General features: G+C 40.6%; 1 protein-coding gene across 7 annotated transcripts in view; it reads right to left on the minus strand.

Moving 5' to 3' along the window:
- ablim3 (actin binding LIM protein family, member 3) overlaps nt 1-24,793 on the minus strand; it is a 115,166-nt gene that overhangs the window by 51,414 nt on the left and 38,959 nt on the right. For all 7 annotated transcript variants that reach the window (XR_007892522.1, XR_007892521.1, XR_007892520.1 and 4 more), the window contains exon 3: nt 6,002-6,185. Coding sequence is in view for 1 of the 7 variants with exons in the window: in XM_051649815.1 (XP_051505775.1) it covers nt 6,002-6,185 (184 nt within the window). In the remaining 6 variants the exon portion in view is untranslated. The remainder of the gene's footprint in view (nt 1-6,001; nt 6,186-24,793) is intronic.

Raw genomic sequence — 24,793 nt, forward strand, 5'->3', positions numbered from 1 at the left:
TGACCTTGGTATTACCCAACACATTACACTCCCCTCAGACACACACAGCATTGTCAGCTTTCCTGCTTGTTAAAAATGTAGTTTTCGTGTGAAATGGATGCTGCTTTTCTTCTGTCCACTAATGCATTTTGACTTTTTCGTGACATCAAAAAAAAAAAGACGAGCCCGATCCAAATCCGATACTGTGTGTTAGTCATGTTTGTTACTGTCAAGGTCAAAAAATGTCATAAAAGAACCATAAAAACACAATTAAAGTAGTTCATATGACTCGGGCATTTTATTCAAAGCCAACTGAAGACGTGCAGTAGCTCTGTGAATCACAAAAGGTTGTGTTTTATAAGTAAATACAAAAAAAAAATGTACGCGCAGCTCCAGCGCATCAGTGAATGGCGCTGCTCTGTTTACACACACACTTGCGGCTATTTGTAGCCTTCACAGCGGTGCTCAATATTTGAGCGCTACTCATGAACAACATCTCAGATTAGATGCTCAGTAGTTCGGTTCACTTATAATATGCATTTAGAATGGCACTGGAGGTGTTTTTATTTATTTATTTTTTTTTTATCAGAATTTGAATAAGAAACGAATTAAACTACTGTGAACTTGCCTTCAAACAGACACATACAGGACTTCCTGGAGAGTTCAGAATGTCAAAATAAAAGCATGAGGGTTTAAAAGTTAAAGGTGCACGATTGATATATATTACTATATATTACTATTATAATAATATTATTATCATTTGTTTACAAATTATAATAAAATTTAAGTTGAATGGGTTCCAAAAAATAACTGTGAATGAAAACTGGACTGATGTCCTACAACTAAATTGAACAAAAAAAGAGATCTAAATCCTTTTAAGTCCAGATACAAGTTGAAATAAATTTGCAAATAAATAAATAAATAAATAAATAAATAAACAAACATCTACTGATGACATACGGGAATTACTGTTAATTTTGCTGCTACATTATCCAGTATACTAGTTAACAATGAAGTTTTTCTTAATAAGCTATACATTTATATTTAAATAATGTGTAGTTTGTGTTTCTTTACATATTAAAGAGTATACCCAATTAGTTCCGACCAATAATGTAAAGATATTCTAAACTGATTATGCAAAAAAAACAACACTGGTATCGGATCAGGATCGGTATCGGCCGATACTGAGATTTCCGATACCGGAATCGGATCGGAAGAGAAAAAGTGGTATCGGTGCATCCCTAATATATATATATATATATATATATATATATATATATATATATATATATATATATATACACACACAACCCCAATTCTGAAAAAGTTGGGACAGTATGAAAAATGATAATAAAAACAAAAAGGAGTGATTTATAAATTGTATTCACCCTTTGCTATATTGAAAACACTACAACTACACATTATATGATGTTTTTCCTTGAGCATTTCATTGTTTTTTGAAAATGTACAGTAATTTCAAATCAGATGATTGCAACACGCTCAAAAAAAGTTGGGACAGTCGAGTGTACAGTAATTTCAAATCAGATGATTGCAACACGCTCAAAAAACGTTGGGACAGTCAAGTGTTTACCACTGTGAAACATCACCATTTTTTCTAATAACATGTATTAAGCATTTAGGCACTGAAGACACAAGTTTGTTAAGGTTAGAAAGTGGATTTTTCCCCCAATCATCAATTATGTAGGTCTTCAGCTGCACAATTGTACGGGGTCTTCGTTGCCATATGGTGTGTTTCATAATGCACCACACATTCTAAATTGGAGACAGGTCAGGACTGCAGACAGGCTAGTCTTGCACCCACACTCTCTGCTCACACAGCCATACACTTGAAATCCTGACAGTATGTGGTTTGAAGATGTCCTGCTGGAAAATGCATGGATGTCCCTGGAAAAGACGGTGCTGGATGGCAGTTACTCCAAAATTTTTACATATCTGTCTGCTTTAATGGTGCCCTCACAGATGTGCGATTTACCCTTGCCATGGGCACTGACACACCCCTGGCCCATACAGACACTGGCTTTTGGACCTGACGCTAATAACAGCTTGGATGGCCCTTTTCCTCTTTGGCCTGGATAACACAATGGCTTTGTTTTTTTAAAACGTTTTGAAATGTGGACTCTTCAGACTAAAAAACACAGTTCCACTGTTCTACTTTCCATCTAAGATGAGACTGAGCCCAGAGACGTCGGCAGCGTTTCTGGACAGTGATGATGCATGGCTTCTGCTTTGCATAGTAAAGTCTAATCTTGCATCTGTGGATGCAGCGGCAAATGGTGTTGACTAACAAAGGTTTACTAAAGTTATACCAAGCCCATGTTCATGATATCTATTACAAATGAATGATGATTTTTAAGACAGTGATGTCTGAGGGATCAGAGATCATGCATATTCAGAAATGGTTTCCGTCTTGCCCTGTACGCACCGGGATTTGACCAGATTCCTTGAATCTTTTAACTATATTATGCATGCTAGAGGGTGCCCAAAAACATTTTTTGGGCAAAAAAAAAAATGCCCAAAATCCTTCCCATATGTCTTTGGGGAACATTGTTCTCAAAGTGCTGGATTATTTGCTGAAGCATCTGTTGGCAAATTGACAAGTCTCGAATGATCCTTGCTCTTGAAGGACTTGGCTGTTTTTGGAGGCTCTTTATATACTATGACACGATTGCCTCACCTGTTTAATATCTCCTGTTTCACATCACCTTGTTATTTCAACTCGTCAAATTGTTATTAGTCTTAAATTGCCCCTGTCTCAACCTTTTTGGAGCATGTTGCAATCATCTGATTTGAAATTACTGTACATTTTCAAAAAACAATGAAATTCTCAAGGAAAAACATAATGTAATGTGTAGTTGTAGTGCTTTCAATATTGCAAAGGGTGAATATAATTTACAAATCACTCCTTTTTGTTTTTATTAGCATTTTTCATATTGTCCCAACTTTTTTAGAATTGGGGTTGTATATATATATATATATAGTACTTACACAAGATACAGTATATTATAAACCAGTCTTAAAATCTTAAATATAAACTGTATATATTTGTGTAAGATATCGAGAATATACTGTATCTTGAATTAAGTTTAATTTTATTACCCCGTTGGCAAATTGTTTCTTAAGTAAATCTATCTTTTTTTAAGGATGTTTAGACATTTATTTTACTAGAACACTACTGACTAAGAAAGCGACTTTTAATAGAAATTGATCAGAGTCAAAATGTTCCTCAAGATATTAATTAAGGAGGCTCAGAATTCCCTATGAATTGCAAATATGAGTTTTATATTAATAAAACTATTTAAACCAGTCCTGGGGCTGAACGTGACTTATGAATTATTACTAACAGTGCTACTAGGATGATAGCCCACTAGGGCCTGGTCTCCACACAGACGGTGTAAATATTAAATGTAACATAATCTAGCTTTCCTGTTGACTGTTTACTTCATGGTCAGGCCGATACATTTTTAGGTTTCTGCCAAGAGCATCCAATTGGGCCCTTTAGTAGCCAATTGGCAATGCAGTCCAACAAAGCAATCCCAGGCCTCATGAAAAAGGCCTTCCCACTTCCATTCATCAATAGCTAATTATCTTTCTGTGTGCTTATTTGTTAAATGAAGAGTTCCTGTAGATACAAACAGAGCAAAAACACTCTATGAATGTACAAAGGGAACATAAAAGAGACACAATAGCCACAAAATTCACAGCTCTCCAGCAAATTCACCACACCCCAGCAAAGTGTTCAAAATAGAAACAAAAGCATGTATGTGATAGAAAGAAAATGAGGAGATATATATATATATAGATAGATAGATAGAGAGAGAGAGAGAGAGAGACAGAGAGCAGAGGTTATGTAAAATAAGTAGCCAGCCAAAGACCTTAAAAATGTCTGTGTGAATACTCAAGCTGAACATTTAGCAAAAGGCGCAGATGTATTAAATCCATTTCTTTTTTCCATTTCTTACAAAAGGCAATAGGGTTGGTATAATGGTGTTTCAGTGTTGGGCAGACAGGTAATGTGTCCCTGCAGGGATGTTTTAGAGTAGCTCTCATTTTATGGCCTGTCAGTCTAAGAAAAAGCAAAATGTGAAGTCCCCGAGAGTGAGGTTTTTCACGTCAGCCTTTTAACTTCATCATTTCCTTGCTCACTCTGCCCATCAATCTTCAAATATTCACTTCTGGCCACCACAGCTTCTCAATTTACACAACTTCCTCCATTCTCTGCTTGCTTTCTGGGCATTATCACATATTATGAGATCCAGATACCAGCTTTCTTCCGCCTTGACTCACGTTTCAATATCCTGCTCAGATCTGCTTTAGTTTCCCTGTATTGATCTCTCCTCTTCCACTCTTGGTTTTATACTACGCAGAACAATTTAAACAAGAGGAATGAAGATGAGAGGAGACTCCTTGTCCTGGTTTTTAATAGTAATTAGCGCTGTCAGTCAATAAATTGTTTTTTAATCACGATTAATCACATAATTTTTCATAGTTAATCGTGATTAATCACAGATTTTGAAAGTAGTGAAATTTGACTCTATATATACTTTTTTTCCCTGTCAAAATGCATTTATTTGCTTTTTAGAATAAAACAAAAAAACAATATGTAACAACATAATGCTTTATTAACATTTTCCAAACAAAGTCTTCCACAGTATAAAGACAAATGCACTAAAAAAGCACCAATTCAAGTAATATTAAACGCTTCCTAAAGTCTAAGTGGGAGTTTGACTAATTAAAAGAACTAGCTCCTCCATAGGTTGCATATTTATTGCTATGGTCATTATATCTTTTAAACTCTCATCCTCTACAATATTAATCAGCTGGCAGACCATGGCTATCCATTTTGCTACAGCAATCGTAAAGCCATGTTCATAAAACACATCAGGGCGTAAATACCAGCGTCAAGTGCCGCTTTGAACTCCACATGAAAAGCACTGCAGACGTTTTTGTGATAGTTAAGACTTGAAATGGTTCTGTGGTAATTCAATAGCACATTACAGGGGCTGTAAAACACTTGATTTCTGTCACAAGTCCCATCTGGGCTTGTCTGTACAACAAATAGCATTAAGAGGTGTAACGGTGCGCTGGTGCTGGCAATGACAAAGATGATGGAGTGAAGGACCCAAGTGCAATTTATTAACAAACATGAAATCCAAAAAAAACCTTACTATAAACGTGAAACATAAACATGAACTTAAATGAATATAAACTTGACTTAACATAAACTTGACTTGACATAAACCTGATTTGACATGAACAACGTTACCAAACATATAATACCTAACAAAGGACAATGGAAAACATGAGGGCTTAAATACATGGACAAGGGAGAACACATGACAAAGATAACCAATGAACCAATGAAAACAAGACACATGAACATGGAGGGAAACAGGAATCATATGACTAGGAACACATGACATGAAACAGGAACTAAACTTTTCAAAATAAAAGACATGAAATACATGAACACACACATTAAACATTACAAGAGGTCCTTTCTCCATCACTTTATCACTGACACCTAATCACTGCTGTGTGTGTTTGTGGTGTGTGTGTCAGTGTAATAACTTCGGGCTGACACATCGACTGGTCCGACCAGTGTTTATGCTGGTTTATGCTTTATTAACAGTAATGCATTAATCGCAATTAAGAAAAATGTACACTTTCAATTTTTTTTATTTAATTTTGAAAGCTGTAATAGTCATATTAGAACTAGAACTCAGAATTGTTTAATGTATATAAGTGAACGGGGGTGTATTTTGCTGATAGTGAGTGAATTAATGAGTATCAGTCATCAGTACATCAGTAAATATGCATCATTTACCAGCATTCTACCGGCACTCCCACACATTTAATCTGTCTGATGGGTCTGTATTCATAATGACCCTTTAGTACCTCTTTGTTTAATGCAGCTTTAGGATGACATTCAGTCTGTGTACTCTGTGTACATATGTGCAGTGCTGTGATTTCCTGTAAAATAAGGTTTGGGAAGACAGCTCACCTACACACACTGCAGACGAAACACTGTGGATGGTATGTCCGTCCCAGCGCGGAGACCACCTCCCCTGAGATAAAATCCCCACAGCTGTCACACTTTGTGCCATAAAGCCTCTGGTAGTCTGCTGTGCAGATGTATTCACCACTCTTCTGAAAGAATCCAGAATGTGCCAAATCACAGCCACACACTGGAAGACACAATGAGAGAGATAACAACATGAAAACAGCTTTTGCCTTTAAATTTGCAGTACTGTAGAAAGGGGAGAGGAAATGACAAAGAGAAAAAGAAATGTTCAGGAAACATGTTTTTGCAGAACATATAGTACTTAAAGTTGATTCCCGATTGAGCTTTGAATTTTTACGTTGTTTATGACATGGATCTTTTGGAGTGATAAAGTTAAAAGTGATAAAGCCAAAATACCTCATCTACATATTGGAGGGAATGAGATTTGGAAATGTTGCAAAGTGGATTCGTAGTTGCTACAGTTAATGACAATTAATAGTTTCTTGATCTCTACAGAAATCTGTATTCTCTGATTTACACACACCCACACACACACACACACACACGCACACGCACACACAAACACACTGTCACGGTCTCAGTGAGTCCGCTGGTTTGTTTCAGTTTGTGATTACATGTTCTCTCAATTGATTCAGGTGTCGCTGACTCACGTAATCAGCATTGCCATGGGATCCTTGATTGATCATTCCAGCTTGCTGTGAGTGAGCGGCACCTGATCGCCAGTAATTCCCTGGCTATATCTACCTCACTCTGTTTTGTGTTCATTGCTCGATTGTTGTTTGAGTTCTGTTACTTACCACTCTCTCCCTCTGCCCTAGTATATCATGTAACGTGTTCTGTGTATTGGTTGCCAGTCTGCGCTGTGTGCGCCGGGATTGTGGTTACCTTCTGGTCTGTTGTCTCGCCTCTCTTGACGCTTCTCCTGAGTTCCCCTCAGTGATACTTCACTGCACTGAATCTGCTCTGCACACAACCACTACGCACACAAGCCTACGAACACACCATCCATCTCCAGCTGCAGTCGGTGCCGGGTTCCCCTCTCGAAGCTTTACCAGCCTAGCTGTGTTTGTTAAATAAACTGATCATTGTTCTCCGCACTTGGATCTTTTGTCTCATCCTTCCTGACAGAACAATCAAGCCAAGTTGGATCCAGCAGAGGAGATTGACTTGCAGGCTGCGCTTGCTCAACAGGGAGTGTTTTTGGGTCGCCAGCAGGACCAGATCTCCGCTTCCAACCGCGCCATTGAAATGGTGGCGTCTCAGCTAGCGGAACTCACATTGGTTCATCGACTCACACAACTCCTCAGTCTCCTGACTCCGACTCCACTGCTGAGGTTTCTTCACCGGTCCCAGCGGTTCTCCCTAGCACCCGGCACTGAGAGCCCCATGCCATTCCTCCACCTCCATACTCAGGTGAGGCGGGGTCCTGTTGCACATTCCTCACACAGTGTTCACTCTGTTTCTCGCTGCAGCCCTCAACATACTCCACAGAGGCAGTCAAGGTTGCCTTCGCTATCACACGCCTGACCGGGAGGGCCGGCCAATGGGGAACTGCTGTATGGGAGAGTCGCCACCCTTGCTACTCGTAGTTCCAGGAGTTTTCGGCTGAGCTTCTTTGTGTATTTGACAGATCTGTACATGGACAAGAAGCTTCAAGGATTCTGTCCAGGTTGATTCAGGGTAACCGCTTGGTTGCAGACTATGCTATCGAGTTATGGAATGGAATGAGGCAGCCTATTGGAGTCGGTTCCTGGATGGCTTGTCAGGCACGATCCATGATGAGGTTTACACTCTGGATTTGCCTTCCTGTTTTGATGACCTGGTTGCTCTGGCCATTAGGGTTGACCAGCGCCTTGCACTCCGACACAGCCGATGTCGTTCCTCACCTCCCAAGCCGGCTGACCATTACCATCCTCCCACTCCTACGGCTGGTGTTTCAGTGCAGCTACCCGAAACGGAACCCATGCAGATTGGGAGGACACACTTATCACGAGAAGAGAGGCAGCGTCACATGTCCAAGGGGCTCTGTCTCTACCATGTTGGTTCTGGTCACGTCATTGCCAACTGCCCAGTAAATGCCCCTGCTAGTCGGTAGACAAGGGGTTACTGGCGGCCCGGCTACAGCTCGGAATGACCAGTCATTCTGTTTCTGCCCTGGTGGACTCCGGAGTGGAGGGAAACTTCCTTGATGCTGCAACGGCTTTAAGGTGGCAGATTCTGGTGGTAAAGTTGGCTGAACCCAACACGGCGTACTCTCTCAGCGGCTCACTCCTGACCATCGTCACCCATTCTACGGAGCCGCTCACTCTCATCACGTTTAACCACTCTGAACAACTCATCCATGGTTGGTAACACACAATCCACACATTGACTGGTCAAACAATTCTGTTCTTGCCTGGATTTCTTATTGTCTTTCCCATTATCTTAACTCTGCTGTCTCTCCTGTCCAGTCTTGTGTGTCTTTTTAGGATGAACCAGTGGATTTATCCGGTGTACCTGTGGCATTCCATGATCTGGGGGAAGTGTTCAGTCATTCCCGTGCCACGACCCTTCCTCCTCATTGCCCGTACGATTGCGCAATCAATCTACTCCCTGGGACTTCTCCTTCACGAGGTTGGTTGTATTCGCTCTCTGCTCCCGAGAGTGAGGCCATGAAAAAGTACATTACTGATTCTCTTGCAGCCGGTCTCATCCGCTCTTCCTCTTCCCCTGCAGGGGCGGGGTTCTTCTTCGTGGTGAAGAAGGATGGCTCGCTTAGACCCTGTATTGATTATCGGGGGCTGAATGATATCACGATGAAGAATCGTTATCCTTTGCCATTGATGTCTTCAGCTTTCAAACTCTTGCAGGGGACATTCGTCTTTACGAAGTTGGACCTAAGCAATGCTTATCACCTGATTTGGATCAGGAAGGGCGATGAGGGGAAGACCCCATAGCGGGCATTTTGAATATTCGGTCATGCCGTTCGGGTTGGTCAATGCCCCTGCTGTCTTCCAGGGGCTCGTGAATGACATGCTTTGGGACATGGTTGATTGATTTGTTTTTGTTTATTTAGACAATATTCTGATCTTCTCCCAGAATATCGAGGACCATGTCCAGCACGTCTGGCAGGTGCTCCAGTGACTGCTAGAGAACCGACTGTTTGTTAAGGCGGAGAAGTGTGTTTTTCATGTGCAATTGGTTCCGTTACTGGGTTTCATCATCTCGTCTGAGGGAGTACGCATGGACCCTGTTAAGGTCAAATTGGTGTCTGATTGGCCAAACCCAGATTCCCGCAAGTCTTTGCAAAGGTTTCTGGGGTTTGCTCATTTTTACCGACATTTCGTTAGAAACTTCAGTCAGCTCGCTGCACCCCTGAGGGAACTCACCTCCACCTGTACCAAGTACAGTTTGTCCTCGTGGGCAGAAGCCGCATTTTCTAAATTGAAAGAGAAGTTTACTACCGCTCCCATTCTTGGTACTCCTGAAACTTCATGTCAGTTAGTGGTGGAGGTGGATGTGTCAGAGGTCGGGGTTGGTGCTGTCCTATCTCGGACGAGAAGATGCATCCGTCCACCTTTTTTCTGCATCACCTGTCCCCAGCCGAACAGAATTACGATGTCGGTAATAGGGAGTTGTTGGCTGTCAGGTTGGACTTGGGGGAGTGGCGTCACTGGTTAGAGGGTTCGGGGTACCTTTATATATCCACGGAGCTAAATGTCTTAACTCCAGACAGACTCATTTGGGCACTTTATTTCACCCCTTTTTATTTTAATTTATCGTACCGTCCAGGCTCCAAAAACACCAAGCCCTATTCCCTATCCCAATGTTTTGAAATATGAACCTCCACCACTCCTCCGGATACCATCCTCCCCACCTCCCGGGTGGTGGGCATCGTGTCCTGGGACGTGGAGACTAAAGTCTGTTCCGCACTGCGTAACACCTCTTCGCCCGCTGGATGCCCAACGGGTCTGTTATTCGTTCCTCAGTCAGTCTGGATGCACGTTCTCCGGTGGGGCCACTCATCCAACGTCGCCTGTCATCCAGGGGCTGCTCGTACTCAGGCGCTAATTAGACAGCGATTCTGGTGGCCGTCGCTAGCGCAGGACGTTCCCCGTTACGTGTCCGGCTCCTCCAACCCCTGTCAGTCCCTTCAAGAACCTGGTCCCACATTGCCATGGACATTGTCACCGGTCTCCCCCCATCCCATGGTAACACAGTTATCATGACCATTGTGGACCTTTTTTCGAAGGCAGCTCATTTTGTTCCCCTATCCAAATTACCTTCAGCAAGGGAGACAATAGTTGAAGTCATTAATCACGCCTTCCGCATTCATGGCCTCCCGGTCGATGTGGTTTCTGACAGGGGACCCCAGTTTGTGTCACGGTTTTGGGCAGAATTCTGCCGACAGCTGGGGGCTGTAAATCTGTCCTCTGGGTTCCATACCCAGATTAATGTGCAGGTGGAGCGGGCAAATAAATAGCTTGAAAAGACCCTGCGTTGCATTGCTTCCGGTAATCCATCTTCTTGGAGCTCTTATTTGGCCTGGGTCGAGTATGCCCACAATTCTCCTCCGTCGTCTATGGGGCTATCGCCTTTCCAGTGTTGCCTAGTCGGCAGATTGCCACCGGTCTAAACCTCCAGGTTATGTCTGCGGGTAAAATGTCTGGTTGTCTACTAAAGACATTCCTTTCTGACTCCCCTCTCGTAAGCTGGGGCCCAAATTCATCGGGCCTTTTCCCATCACTAAGGTCATTCGTCCAGTGGCGGTCCGTCTCAAATTGTCCCCTTTCCTTAGTCATGTCCACCCAGTGTTCCATGTTTCTCATGTCAAACCAGTCGTCCGGTCTAGTCTTCATCGATATCAGACGCAGGGGCAGAGGGGTTCAGTACCTGGTAGACTGGGAAGGTTATGGTCCTGAGGAGAGATGCTGGTCCCAGCCCGGGACATTCTAGACCACGCCCTCATCGATCAGTTCTATCTTCATCTGGTAACTCTTCTGGGTATGCCATGAGGCATATTCATTGTGATATCATTCAGCCCCTGATAATCAATACAGGGTCAAAGCGAGCCATCCTTCTTCACCATGAAGAAGAACCTCCTGAGTTCCCCTCAGCGATACTTCACTGCACTGGGTCTGCTCCGCACACGACCACTACGCACACAAGCCTACGAACATACTACTCTACAGAGGATTCCTCGAGGATCTACGTTACACTTCCACTAGGCACACAAGCCTACAAACACACCATCTATCTCCAGCTGCAGTCAGTGCCGGGTTCACCTCTCAAAGCTTTACTAGCCTAGCTGTGTTTGTTAAATAAACTGATCATTGTTCTCCGCACTTAGATCTTTTGTCTCATCCTTCCTGACACACACACACAAAAATAGCTGGATGTCAAGTTAATATTCAAGAAAGATTGATTTTTAAAGCTACTTCATGCATACGTAAACAGCAGAATCAATTAAAGTTTATGAGAGCCTGCTTTCCTTTGGTGCACAGTTTTAAGTTGCTGTGCAGTCAGTCAGACAAAACAAACACTTAGAAATGGAGGCAACGCATAAACACCAGTTTTCACAGATGCCAGTGTTTGTATATATAGAGGCTCGATATTGTAATGTATTCCACTGCATTTCACTAATTCTACACATGTAATTTAACTAATTAATGATGTCCTCCACAAAAATATGTGAACAAAAAATAAGCCTCGAGTGTATCATAAAACTTTCTAATAGAGATTTATGGTGCTTTCAGTTTGTAGGCTATATTAATTTAATCTCATTTCTTTTAATATTCATATTTGTATTTAATATTTGCTGCAAAATTTGTGCTTTACATTTTACAATTGCTTCACACCTCGTGCCTCCAGAATAACGTTGTTATAATTGCACACTCCACAGACATAAATGAAAATTCTGTTTCAGCAGATATTAATGCCCGAAATACCAGGAGAAATCACAGTTAACAACATATTCCACCATATATGTAGCCTACATTTTCAGCTTTATCTGGTGAGAAAAAATAAAGAATATATCAATAATATAATTAAATAATAATAATGTAATAATAATAATAAGAAGAAGAAGAAGAATGTAATAATAATAATAATAATCATTATTATTAATAATAATAATATTTAAATAGGCCTATCCAAGCATACTTTATACACAGAAGCTATAGCCTAAATGTAAGAGAGTTTTAAAATTTTAAAATGAGTTTTGATGCACTTCAGGTTTAAACCATGCCCCCATCTGGTTATATAAGAATACAGATACAGCTACAGATAATTTTGTTATAGTCACAGATACAGATACAGATAATGGCTTCACTGCACACCCCTATTGTACATGTCCAAAAAACATGGTATCACTATGGTACATGTCCAAAAAAACATGGTATCGCTATGTAACATGTCTAAAAACAATGATTTGTCATGGTACATGTCCAAAAAACATGGTTTTGCTATGGAATATGTCCAGAAAACATGGTATTGGTATTGTACATGTCCAAAGAACATGATATCACTATGGTACATGTCCAAAAATCATGGTTTCACTATGATACATGTCTAAAAAACAATTTATTGCCATGGTACTGGTAAATGTCCAAAAAATGCTTTGGAATATGTCCAAAAAATGGTGTCACTATGGAACATGTCCAAAAAACATGATATTGCTATGTATGCTATGGTATATGTAAAAAATATGCCATTACTAGGGCAACATGTCCAAAACATGGTCCCATGATAACATGATACCATGTTTGTTATTGCAGTTTATCCCAGACATTGACACTTGTTACTGAAAAATAATTCTGATTTTCAGCCTCTGCTATGGTGACAGATACCAGTAACCCACTATAAAACTGACCCCAGGGTGAGATGTGATACTGCTGCATGTAGACATGACTGTGTTTCAGTGCTGGAGATCACATGCATGCATGCCAGTGTATCAGTCCCCCTTATCTCAGCAGGACTCACATGGCATACTGGTTCTTCTTTATACACATGCTCACACATACGCACACACACACACACTGTCTCACAGCCCTTGGTATCCATCATTCCTGCACTGACAGCTGTTATTGGCCTGCAGAATTAGCAATGATTGCCTTTTGCTAAATGTGTCACTATAAATCATTAATACGTAAGTCATTTCTGCATCATCTAACTTGTCTTGCACCGTAAGCCACAAGGACAGAAAAGGTGCTTTGAGATTCCCATGTTGGTGTGAAACTCTAACAGGCCATTAGGAGTAATAACAGCATATTAGGAGATGAATTCTGAAGCTTACTGATTACAATAAAGTCTGTTTGATTCTCATTGGTTGGCTACTGATTGAAACAAACCCTAAAGAATGCAAAAGTGAAAACCATGACTATCTCAAACAGCTTATCTATCCTGATGCCATCACTATGAGACTGAACTGCTGCACTACTGTGACCCTAAATAGCTGGATATAATTTTAACCCCAAAAGGAACCAGGATCTTTAGAAACAGCAAAGAGCACTAATTGTAACTAGTATAGACAGCAATCTGAAGACGGCCCTGTTTAAACAGTTTGAGAAGTTTAATAATGGGTTTAAGATCACAAATTAATATGCAAATAATGTTAAATGTCGTATATAGAAAGATCATGGTGTATATACAGTGACTGCAAAAAGTATTTGTACACTTACCCTAAGTTACACTTAAAAATGTGTACAAAATATCAAAACAAGTGGCATCGATAAACAAATTATGCTAGATATTTTCTCAGAACTACCTTCACTTTTCTGAGCAATTTCTGAAATGGCCTTTAACCCTTACCATCCAGAGTGTTCAAATTTGGGAACAATTATTCCCATGGTTCCTGTCTCAGTATCTTCGCCGTCCAATCACCGATTTTATTTCTGAAAACTGCCAGATACTCATAACAATATAAGCTAAAAGCACATATGATTGGTTAAGGGGTTACTGGACATGAATAATAAATGTATCGTCATCTGCGTCATCCTCCATTTGCCTGACCGGAGCCAGAGAGGATACGCCGGGAGATTACCTCCAGTGTTGGACTTACTGCTTCAAATTGAAAACTGAGGCGATCTTTCGAGGTTAGACAAGTTATTTAATATGTAGGAGTAACGCTAGTTATTTCTGGAAAAAATGACATGACCGTCGGCATTCATCGGACAGGCAGCTAGCCTCTATTTTTAATCAAATTTCTGTGAAACTTGCTAAATAAACATTAGCTAGCAATACTATGTACATTTTTAGCTAAATATCAATAACTTTTTTGGCCAATTTTGTCGCTTGTGGAAGATAGTCAAACTTTTTTAGTTACGAAGCATTTATTTGTAGGAGTAGCGCTAGCTAGGTTTTTTCTGGAAAAACTGACATGACCGTCATCGGTGAGCCTCTTTTTATATCAACCTTTTTCTGGCAGTTTCTGTGAAACTTGCTAAATAAACATTAGCTAGCAATACTATGTACATTTTTAACTAAATATCAAAAAAAAAATTTGCCAATTTTGTCGCTTGTGAAAAATCCACCTGAAGTAATGTGAGGCAGAGAGCAGACGCTGTTCAGACCTGCCTGGAAGCTGGCCTGCTAGTTAGATAAGTTATCTAGCTTGTTGATTTTCCCATGTAATAAAAAAATGGTAGATATCTTTCTATAATTTAGCAGATAGCCTTACCCATCCATCACACAGACATGATTTTAGATTGTGTGTAGCTTCCTGTTCACAAGGAAAGTGTGAAAGGGCTGTCTGCAGTTGGACATTCTGCTTAGTCTGCAAGCCTTTGGTGACTATTCAGTGTACATATTTGCAAAGAACACACTTCTGGCTAACAACTGTTGTAATTTTTTTCTGTTGTAGAGATGGATAGAGACTATGGCTCCCTGCTCAGCACCCTCAAGAGGAGGAGGCAGCTGACTGCTGATGAGCTTAGGTTCATAGCAGAGGAGGACATGGCTCATGAGGGCATGAGCACACAGGAGGAAGATCTGCTGGACCAGGAACTACTGCAGGAAGACCCGGACCATGAGGAGATGGAGGATGAGATGGAACCTGATCCCCAGCCAAGACCATCAACTGGGTATGTATGAATGTGTTTGTATTGTTTGTTTCTATTTCTCATATGACTGATACTCACAGTAACACTAACACTGTTACTCTTATTATTTTGGGTATGGCTAGCCATTCTCACACATGTCCCAAGTCAGCTAGAAAGCGTAAACGCTTCCCTGACTCTGTTTCTTATCCCTCGTACTCAGACATCGATTCACAGGCACCAAAACCTCTCCCATTTAAGCCTAGCCGTTCGTTCGGTATTGACTTAGGTAGCATGCGTCAGGCTGTGCGGTCAACCTCCAATATGATGTTGCAAGAAATTGACTTTTTCATGCTGTTTTTTACTCAGGTTGTAGTTGCTGAGATATGCAGCTTTACAAACCGTCAGGGGTAGGAGCTCATCCTAAACTGTCCGTCATATTCCAGCTACCAAGGAGCTTGGATGGAGATGACCCCCAATGAATTTTACAAATTTCTTGGGTTGCTCATTTACATGGGGTTTTCAGTTCTCCCTGATTCCCATCGTCATTGGGGAACCAAGTCACTTCAGGGCTCGTGCGTGAGGGGATTTATGTCACGTAACCGCAACAAGGCTCTTTTAGCAGCTCTACATGTTGTAGACCCTACCACACAGGATAATCAGAATCGCCATAGGAAGTTCCGTTATCTTATGGACCACCTCAAACAAAAATGCCAGCAGCTCTTGCAGCCTAACCAAAATCTCGAAATAGATGAACGTATGGTCAAGTCTAAAGCTCGGTCAGGATTAAAAAAATACATGAAGGGCAAGCCTACTCGGTAGGGTTTTAAATTATGGGTAATTGCAACATCAGACTTAGGGTATACTCTCGACTTTAATGTTTACACAGGTAGTCATGATGGGCGTGTCACTGACTTGGCCACCGAAGTAGCTGAATCGTTACCGCAACCATTCAAAGACCAGGGCAACAATGTTTGGTTTGGTTTTACACGTCCCCAGATCTTATGGTTTTGTTAGAAATGGGAACTAATGCCTGTGGGACATGCAGGGTGAATCTTAAACTGTTTCCTGCAGAATTTAAAGACATCTAAAGATGGGAACGCAAGACAGCTCGTGGGGATATGAGGTGGTGTAGGATTGAGGGGAATATACTTGTAATTCAGTGGAAGGACACGCGTGCAGTTACATGCCTCTCCAATTTCCACAATGCGAATGGCTCAACCGAAATTACTAGGTTTGTAAAAAATGATGGCGACTGGACAAAAGAAGTAGCCCTCCAGCCCACTGTCATCAGCGATTATAACAAAAACATGGGAGGTGTTGATAGGTCAGACCAAATGATAAAATCTTACGACGTCTTAAAAAAACTCAGAAGTGGTGGAAGACTCTTTTTTTTTTACTTCACAGACATTGCCGTCGTCAATAGTTTCATATTGTTTAAGGAATGGCAACACATTCATGCGGCTCCAGGTGATGAGCATAGACCGGTAAACTTAACCCAGATAGATTTCAGAGAAAACCTGGCTTGTCAGCTGGGAGGTATCGATATTCACACAAGTTTCCCTTTGCATACACTAAAGCCTGTAGTCCCTCCTTCGTCATCACTCCACACAGCCCATGTCCCTAAATTTAAGAGTCCTCTAAGAGATGTTGGCTATTCTATCGGAAAAGTAGGTCCGAAAATAAAACTAAAGTAGCTTGATGTGCACCGGAATGTAATGGCAAAAGACTTTGCTTGGTTCGCGATAGGAACTGTTTTCACTCTTGGCACTCAGCTGAGTGTGACCAGTTTCGTGAAGAGGCCTAGGTTGGGCTGTGTTTACTGGTGTTGTTGTCCTCCCCCTCTCCTCTTTTCTCCCTCTCTTCTCTCCACAGGTATTGCAGTTGTTGAGTATTTATGAATTTATATATATTCTGTTCCTGCACTCTTTATTAAAAATGTATTTACTGTAGATATTTCGAAAGTTTGATTTTGTATATTTTGCTGTGTAATTCGTGTGCAATTCAAATGTTCAAATTAAATAAAGTGTGTGTTTTATTGAACACATAAAATGTATATTTCAGTGTTTGTGTCCTTCAATTTCAGGTGTAATCTCAATGCATTATTACAGGTGCTCAAAAGGAGTATTTGAGGAGTGGTCATGTGAAATGTATTTTAACATTCTAAATGTTTGTTTTATTCTGTTTTCCCACTAATCACTAGAATGGTCATAACTTTTAAACAATAGATTATATTTCTAATCTGTCTGCTATTCTACATTGCCCACAAAATTATGTATATTTCATACACTCTAAGTTTCCCTCTAGCTTGTAATTAAAATGGTTGAAAATGCAGTTGTCTGATGAAGTATGGTGGCCGGAGAAGATTTTTGTAAAAATTGCTGTGTGAACTCTTACTGATAAAGGTTGATTAGCCTTAAATAATCGTTTTTATATCATTTGAAAGCCCTAGTTCTTCTCTTCAATATGGTATATACCGTTCAGGTGTGTGATGTTATATGAATATGAATGTAATATGAATATGGATATGAATATCATATTCTGGCACAGAATGGAATTTTCGGAATTTTGGGCTCAGGCTTTAAAGGGTTAACCAAATGATTTCAAGATAATAGCGTGCTTGAGCAATCTTTCTTATATCTTGTCACATAAATGCCAGTTGCACTGACATTCTGACATTTTTAAGTGTGATTTTAGTGTCCAAAACTTTTAGGTGCCACTGTAGGTGATTTATTTTTTCTTTTTTATTTATTTGTTTTGCATCATACAATGTATATTTTGCTTTTGAGCTGCATATTGATGACCTACAAAAGTGGAATAAAGACCTAAATCCAACAAAGCAATCTGTGAATAGAGAATGTGAGCCAATCAATTATAAAAAGGGCCAAAACACCAAAAGAAGCAGAATAGTTATGCTGCCTTTGGGCATTAGGACTGGGTATGAGCTCTTCAATGTGAGCCAGCAGCTTCAAAAGGGATTTTTTTTCCAAAGTCTGAAGTCTTTGGCAGTGTAACCACATGTGCAGGGAAATTATATCCCTGCTGAGTGTGCATGTGTGTTTGATAGACACTGCCAGGCAGCCACATTTCAGACAACCACAAAACAATGGCATGTTGCTTCAAATGGCCCAAATGGATTGAAACCCTGCAATAAACTCTGCAGCACATGATATTTGAACCTTAATGGAAAATAAAAATAAAAAAGCCTTTTAAGCTCAAATAACTTACAGAGACAGAGAGCATTAACATTTCTACCTCAATACTACAGTTCTAATACTGAAAACCACAAACTCCAATGCAGAAAATGCTGGAGGAAAAAAACCCCAGCTTAAACCATCCTAACTTGGTCTTAGCTGGTTTCCCAGCCTGGTCATGCTATTCTGTGTGCTGGTCTAAAAGGGGTTTTGGACACTTGTCAGCTGGTCAGACTGGGAGACCAGCTGGCTGACCAGCTAAAACAACTTAACCCAGCTAAGACCAGCAAACCAGCTTATAGTGGTTTAAAAAAAAATTGTTTTGTTTTTTAGTGCAGGGAACTGTGACAAAAAAACACTGACTGACCAGACTGAAAGCAGACAGTGTGTTAAAATAGCTTTTTGAGACATCAGTTCCCTAAGCATCAATGGTATTTTTCTCTAATTGTCTCCATTTCAGGCACAATATGTGCTAACTTTGACCTGAATGCCAGGGAAACACTGCCGTTTAGTGAATGCAGGTCTCTGGAGTTGTTGGCTCATGGAGTTCCTAAACTGACAGCACTGCAGTCAGACACAGCAAAAAGGCATTCATGCTGAATAGTAGTGAGAGAGTTTTAGAGAGAGGGCACAGGGTAAGAGGGAGAGACAGCACGAATGTAGACCCAGAGGGCCCGTGCTTTGTTCTGGAGCCGTGGCTTCTTCTTGTATCCCCGACCACAGGGTAATAATCCTGAACTCAACTGGAAAAATGAAGACGATGAAGCTCTTCAAGCACAGCATGAACAATATGAGAGAGGGCTTTTAGAAAGTCATGAACCGCCCCCTGCAGAGTTGCTGCAAGGCCACATATACTAATTAAGTTCATGAAAGTAGTTGGATTGTACCATGACACCACATTCCCAGACATGTTAGTCCATTATGAGATGTGTGGGCTTACACTGTAATTGCTGAGATGTACTGTATGTATGTAGAGATGTACACCTCTACACATTCTATACCATCTGTCATAGATTGGAGTTGTTTGAATTCTCTTTTCCGCACCACAATATTAAATTTTCATATCACACCATCTCCATAGAAGTGTGTCATATGAATGAATTAATAAAAAATAAAAAAAACACCAAAAATACAATTATGATTGAATAAAATGGATTGGAAAAATCTAAATGGGTTTTAAATGGACTGGTCGAGTAATTAGTGAAGAACATTTCTACACTGATAAAAGGATTTCAAAACCACAGTTCATTGGCTGAGAGATTGTTGGGAGGGATGTCCTCTTTCACAGTTGCCATAGGAAACCTAAACCTTCCACCGTTGCCCTAGAGACTGCAGTGTCCCATACAAAATGCCTGAGGTGTGAGACTGCTTATTTGTGTGGCTGTCAAAGTTACTTTTAGATAACACAGCAAACATAATCTCCATGCCATGTAAAAAGCAAGATTACGAAATATAATGTCAATTCTAACAGTAATGACTATAGCAACTTGGTGTAGTGTGGCTTTCCTCAAGATCCTGTTGTGTAGGGTGTGTCTTGGTAGGCTGGTGAAAATTCACTAGGGGATTTGATGGCTTGGCGTAACTACTATTATAATAATAATACGTTTATTTTATATAGCACCTTTCTTGAACCCAATGTTGCTTTGCATGAGAGCAAATACATGAAATACAGCAAATGGACAGATAACACACACACACAAAAAAAACAAAAAAAAAATCTCCCTAACAAGCAGCCGAGTGATAAAACTGAGTGAAGAGATTAGTTTTTAGATGTGATTTAAAGGAGGAGAAAGTGGTGAGTTCCCGAAGGGGTTGTGGGAGAGCATTCCAAAGTTAAGGAGCAACATTCATAAATAACCTGCCTCCCATTGAAGACAACCTGGACTTCGGGACAGACAGGAAATTTGCACCAGTAGACCGTAGTGTGCGAGTGAGAATATAAGGGCGAAGCAACTCAGTGATGTACTGAGAAGCAAGTGTGTGTAGAGCCTTGAAAGTTATCAAGAATATCTTGTATTGAATGCGATAGGTAATTGGTAGCCAATGGAGCTGTCACAGAATGGGAGTGATGTGTGCAGACTTTTTACTGGAAGTAAGAAATCTAGCTGCAGAATTTTGGATGTATTGTATGCGATTTAGGGTTTTAGTGGGTAAACCAAAGAAGAGTGAATTACAATAATCCAATCTAGAGGAAATGAACGTATGGACTATTGTTTCTGCATCATTCGTATTGAGTACTGGACAGAGACGGGCAATATTGCGTAAATGAATAATTGACATCTTTATAATATTATTTACATGAGCCTCGAAGGTGAGTGATGTATCAAAAATCACCCCAAGGTTACGAACAGCAAGAGAGGGCTTAATGGCAGTACCATCAACATCCAAAATAAGGTCTGAACACCATGATACTAATGATTTGGGGCCCATTATCAAAATCTCAGTCTTCTCCGCATTGAGCTTCAAGAAGTTATCATCCAACCAATGTCTTAAATCATGGAGGCACACAGATAATGATGGTGGTGGGAATGGTGTTGAGGAGCTACACCTAACATAAATCTGGGTGTCATCCGCATAACAGTGGAAACTAAGGCCATGTTTCCATATAATTTCGCCAAGTGGAAGGACATAAATTACAAAAAGAAGGGGGCCCAGCACTGACCCTTGAGGAAACCCTCTTAAAACAGAAGCAATTGATGATTTGCAATTCTGTATTGAGACCAACTGCTGCCTATCTTGTAGACAGGATACAAACCAATGATAAGCAGTGCCGGAGATGCCTATAGCTGAAAGATGAGTAAGAAGAATTTTATGGGAGACAATGTCAAATGCTGAGCAAAGATTGAGTAGAAGAAGAATGTTGAGTGAACCTGTCTCTGCAGAAATGAGAAGGTCATTTACTACCCTTAATAGAGCTTTGTCCTTGCTGTGTAGTGGGCGAAAACCTGACTGAAAGGGCTAGAAGAGATTGTTAGACTTCCTGAATTTTGGAAGCAACCACACTCTCAAGGATCTTGGCCACAAATGGAAGGTTGGAAATAGGCCTATAATTCTCCAATACACATGCGTCAGCACCAGGTTTCTTGAGTATAGGGGAAACAGCGGTTGTTTTTAAAGCTAATGGAACAATACCAGAAGCAAGTGATGTATTAATCAGGTGATAGATTATAGTGATAGCATGAAGAGAACATTTAAAGAGAGAAGTAGGTGCAGGGTCAAGATGGCACGTTGAAGAGCGTGATTTATTAATCAACTCAGCAACCTGTGTGACCGGGTGGATATGAAAAAATTCAAAATACTCAGCAGCCCTACCACCCCTGGAGTCGTGAGTTCGAATCCAGGGCATGCTGAGTGACTCCAGCCAGGTCTCCTAAGCAACCAAATTGGCCGGGTGCTAGGGAGGGTAGAGTCACATGGGGTAACCTCCTAGTGATCGCTATAATGTGGTTCTTGCTCTCGGTGGGGCCCGTGGTGAGTTGTGCGTGGATGCCGCGGAGAATAGTGTGAAGCCTCCACACACGCTATGTCTCCGTGGTAATGCGCTCAACAAGCCACGTGATAAGATGTGTGGATTGACGGTCTCAGACGCAGAGGCAACTGAGGTTTGTCCTCTGCCACCTGGATTGAGGTGAGTCACTACGCCACCATGAGGACTTAGAGCGCATTGGGAATTGGGCATTCCAAATTGGGGAGAAAAAAAAAAACTACTCAGTAGCCTCAGAAGGGTTGTTTTTGAAAAACTGGAGAAATTATTCACATAGCTCAACAGATGCATGTGGAGACAGTGATAAACAGTGGAAAAGAGAGTTTTATGTTTACAATATGAGTTATTGATAATGGAAGAAAAATACTGTATGCTTTTAAATTGGGACCACATAGAGAGTAAATTCAGCCCTCCTAAATACCAGCTTCACAACAGCAAAAACTTTGTGTGACTTTCAGAGTTAGGGTGACCAGATTCTTGCTTGTGGAAAATGGGACAGCCCTCTCCCAGCAAAAATGAAATTGATGTATCCTTACCTAGGCACATATCAATGCGAAGTAGAGGGTGCATCCGCATCTGCAACTGTTGTCAAATAACACGGTGTGATTTTGTTGGTTTTACAAGCCGTATCCTTGGCTACCTTTGATTAGAATATTCACGTGACTGAGAAAGCCGCATAGGCGATAGAGAAATTTTAGGAGAGGGGAAATCCGGGACAAAACACAATTTTTGCAAAATAAGTCGGGACACTAGAAAAAGTGCTTAAATACGGGACTGTCTCAGGAAAAACGGGATGTCTGGCCACCCTATTCAGAGTTCACTATTTAGTTTACAGGACTTTTGTAAAGAGGTTGGATCATATGTGTAATACAGCACAATGCTCAAACTTTTCTGTGGTCAAAACACAAAAAAAAATCTGACAGTATACATTCAGTGGACAATATTTGTACTTTTTAAGTTTAAATATATGCAACTGCTAGTGATAAAAAGCTATTATATGGCTTTAGAAGACTTAAAGGTGCTGTAAGTGATATTAGCCATTCTACTTCCAAGAGACTGAGCCGTTGGGATTAGCCACACCCCCTCTTTCCAAAACCCTGTACTCCAAAGACACCAAATGAGCTTTATTGAGACCAACAGCATGCAGAAACGGTTGTTAAAAACAAAAATAGCAAACTAGTGCCCTCAAATGACATTTATTATGAATAACATGGCATAAAAATGACAGTAAGCCTCAATCATTTGCTGCAACTACAATACTATGAGAACGCACAAAATGATTGACAGGCAGAAAGCATTAGAGCCCGTGGCCTAAGGACACATTTTTGTTTGCAGTTTTCAGAGTCTAGAGCGGTCACAGAGACCAGTGAGTTATCTCATGACACTTATTTCATTAATATCTATTAGGGAGTAGAAACATTTTTTGAATACCTTTACATGAAAAAATCGCTTTTAGCACTTTTATGTCTTATACACCTTTAAGTCTCTGAGTATTTCCTTTAGCTCTCCAGGTGAAGAAATGTGAACTATACCTTTAAATCTCATTGCTATTATTAAAATCTTTAAACAACATCCAACTCCTCCAGCTGAACTTCCACGCCTACTTGTTTGAAGCTAGTTCTGGAAGCATAATTTATACAGAAGCTCTATATGAGTCTCACAGTCTCAGATCTCCCTCTCATTAAAACAAAACTGATTAGGGACTGGCGGGGTGGGGGGGTGGTAGCTGATTATGTATTTATCAGCAGCCAACAGATGCAATTAAAATTCCCTTCAACTGAACATCCCAGTACCCCATCAGGCCTCATCCCCAAATCCTCCATCCCCCACCCCCACCCCGATCCCTTCCCCCTCTTTCCTTCATCTCTCCTCCACCCTCTGCCCCTCCATTCTTTCTTCTTAACATTCTCTTTTTATCACAGCAAGCAGTGCAATTACATTTTATCGTCTTCATTTCCTCAGCTCTTTGTGAGCCAGTGAGGTAGGGTAGAGAGACAGGTAGACGTCACTCTCACTCTTTTTGTCTCCGTCTTCCTTCTCTGATTTAGACACTGCAGGTCTCTGATCCAAAAATCACCTTTTTCTTTCATACTACAGCTGAATATTTTAGTGTCAGTACCCCTTCTGAATATATTTCCTATGATATATATACAAGTATTTATATTCACATACTGTATGAAAGAGTGTCCTGTTATTACACGCAGTCATTTGTTTTTAATCCGTTTGGCAATTTATGATCGTGCACAGGAACATCACATGATGGGTCTTAGGGATAGGCCACTATGGTCGCTAGACAACCAACCAGTCCTTTTTTTTTTTTTTTTTTTTTTAATGGTTTGCTTTAATTTGTAAGTTAATTATTTATTAAGTTAGTAAAGTTATTTAATGCTGTGTTTAAGCTTTTAAAATGTACGCACTGTAAACCCCTCTGAGATAAGTTGCGTCTTTAAATTCATCCTCTTTAAAACACAGCTGCTACAGCCTTAAAGTGCACATGCAGACAGACATCTTTGGCCACTGTGACATGATAGTTTGTTGCACTGTTCTTATGAGCATCTAGCTAGTGTTGTATTTTTAAGATGACATGTCAAGTTAAAAACAGTAAACTTTTAAAAATGCTTATCGAGACATTCCGGTCCAGTCCATTCTGCTCCATAGCTACTTTTGAACGTAAGAACACGTCTTACATAAATGCCCAGAAAAACTTCCAATTATTCGACTAGTTCTTCAGGCAAACCAGCTACTACTTGATTTTGAAAATATGCAGTTTTAAACAATCCCTAGTCAGTATTCTGATCTGTCACCTGGATGGGGTTGGAGATGAGCATCTTTGGCCCTATTACACCATGCATTAACGTGTTTTTGGTGATCAGATTGCTATCAGATTGGACTTGAACACATTAAATTACAGGTGTAGATGCACCCAAGACGCATTGTGATCGGATCGTGACTGGATCACTGAAACCACATTCAGAGGTGGTCAGAAACGGATTCTGACCACATTCAAAGGAGGTGAAAATGCACGTGTTTTCATTATCCAGATATAACTACGTAAGTAATTAATTATGTGATGAGTTTA

Source organism: Myxocyprinus asiaticus, chromosome 22 (assembly GCF_019703515.2).
Source record: "Myxocyprinus asiaticus isolate MX2 ecotype Aquarium Trade chromosome 22, UBuf_Myxa_2, whole genome shotgun sequence".
Lineage (NCBI taxonomy): Eukaryota > Metazoa > Chordata > Actinopteri > Cypriniformes > Catostomidae > Myxocyprinus > Myxocyprinus asiaticus.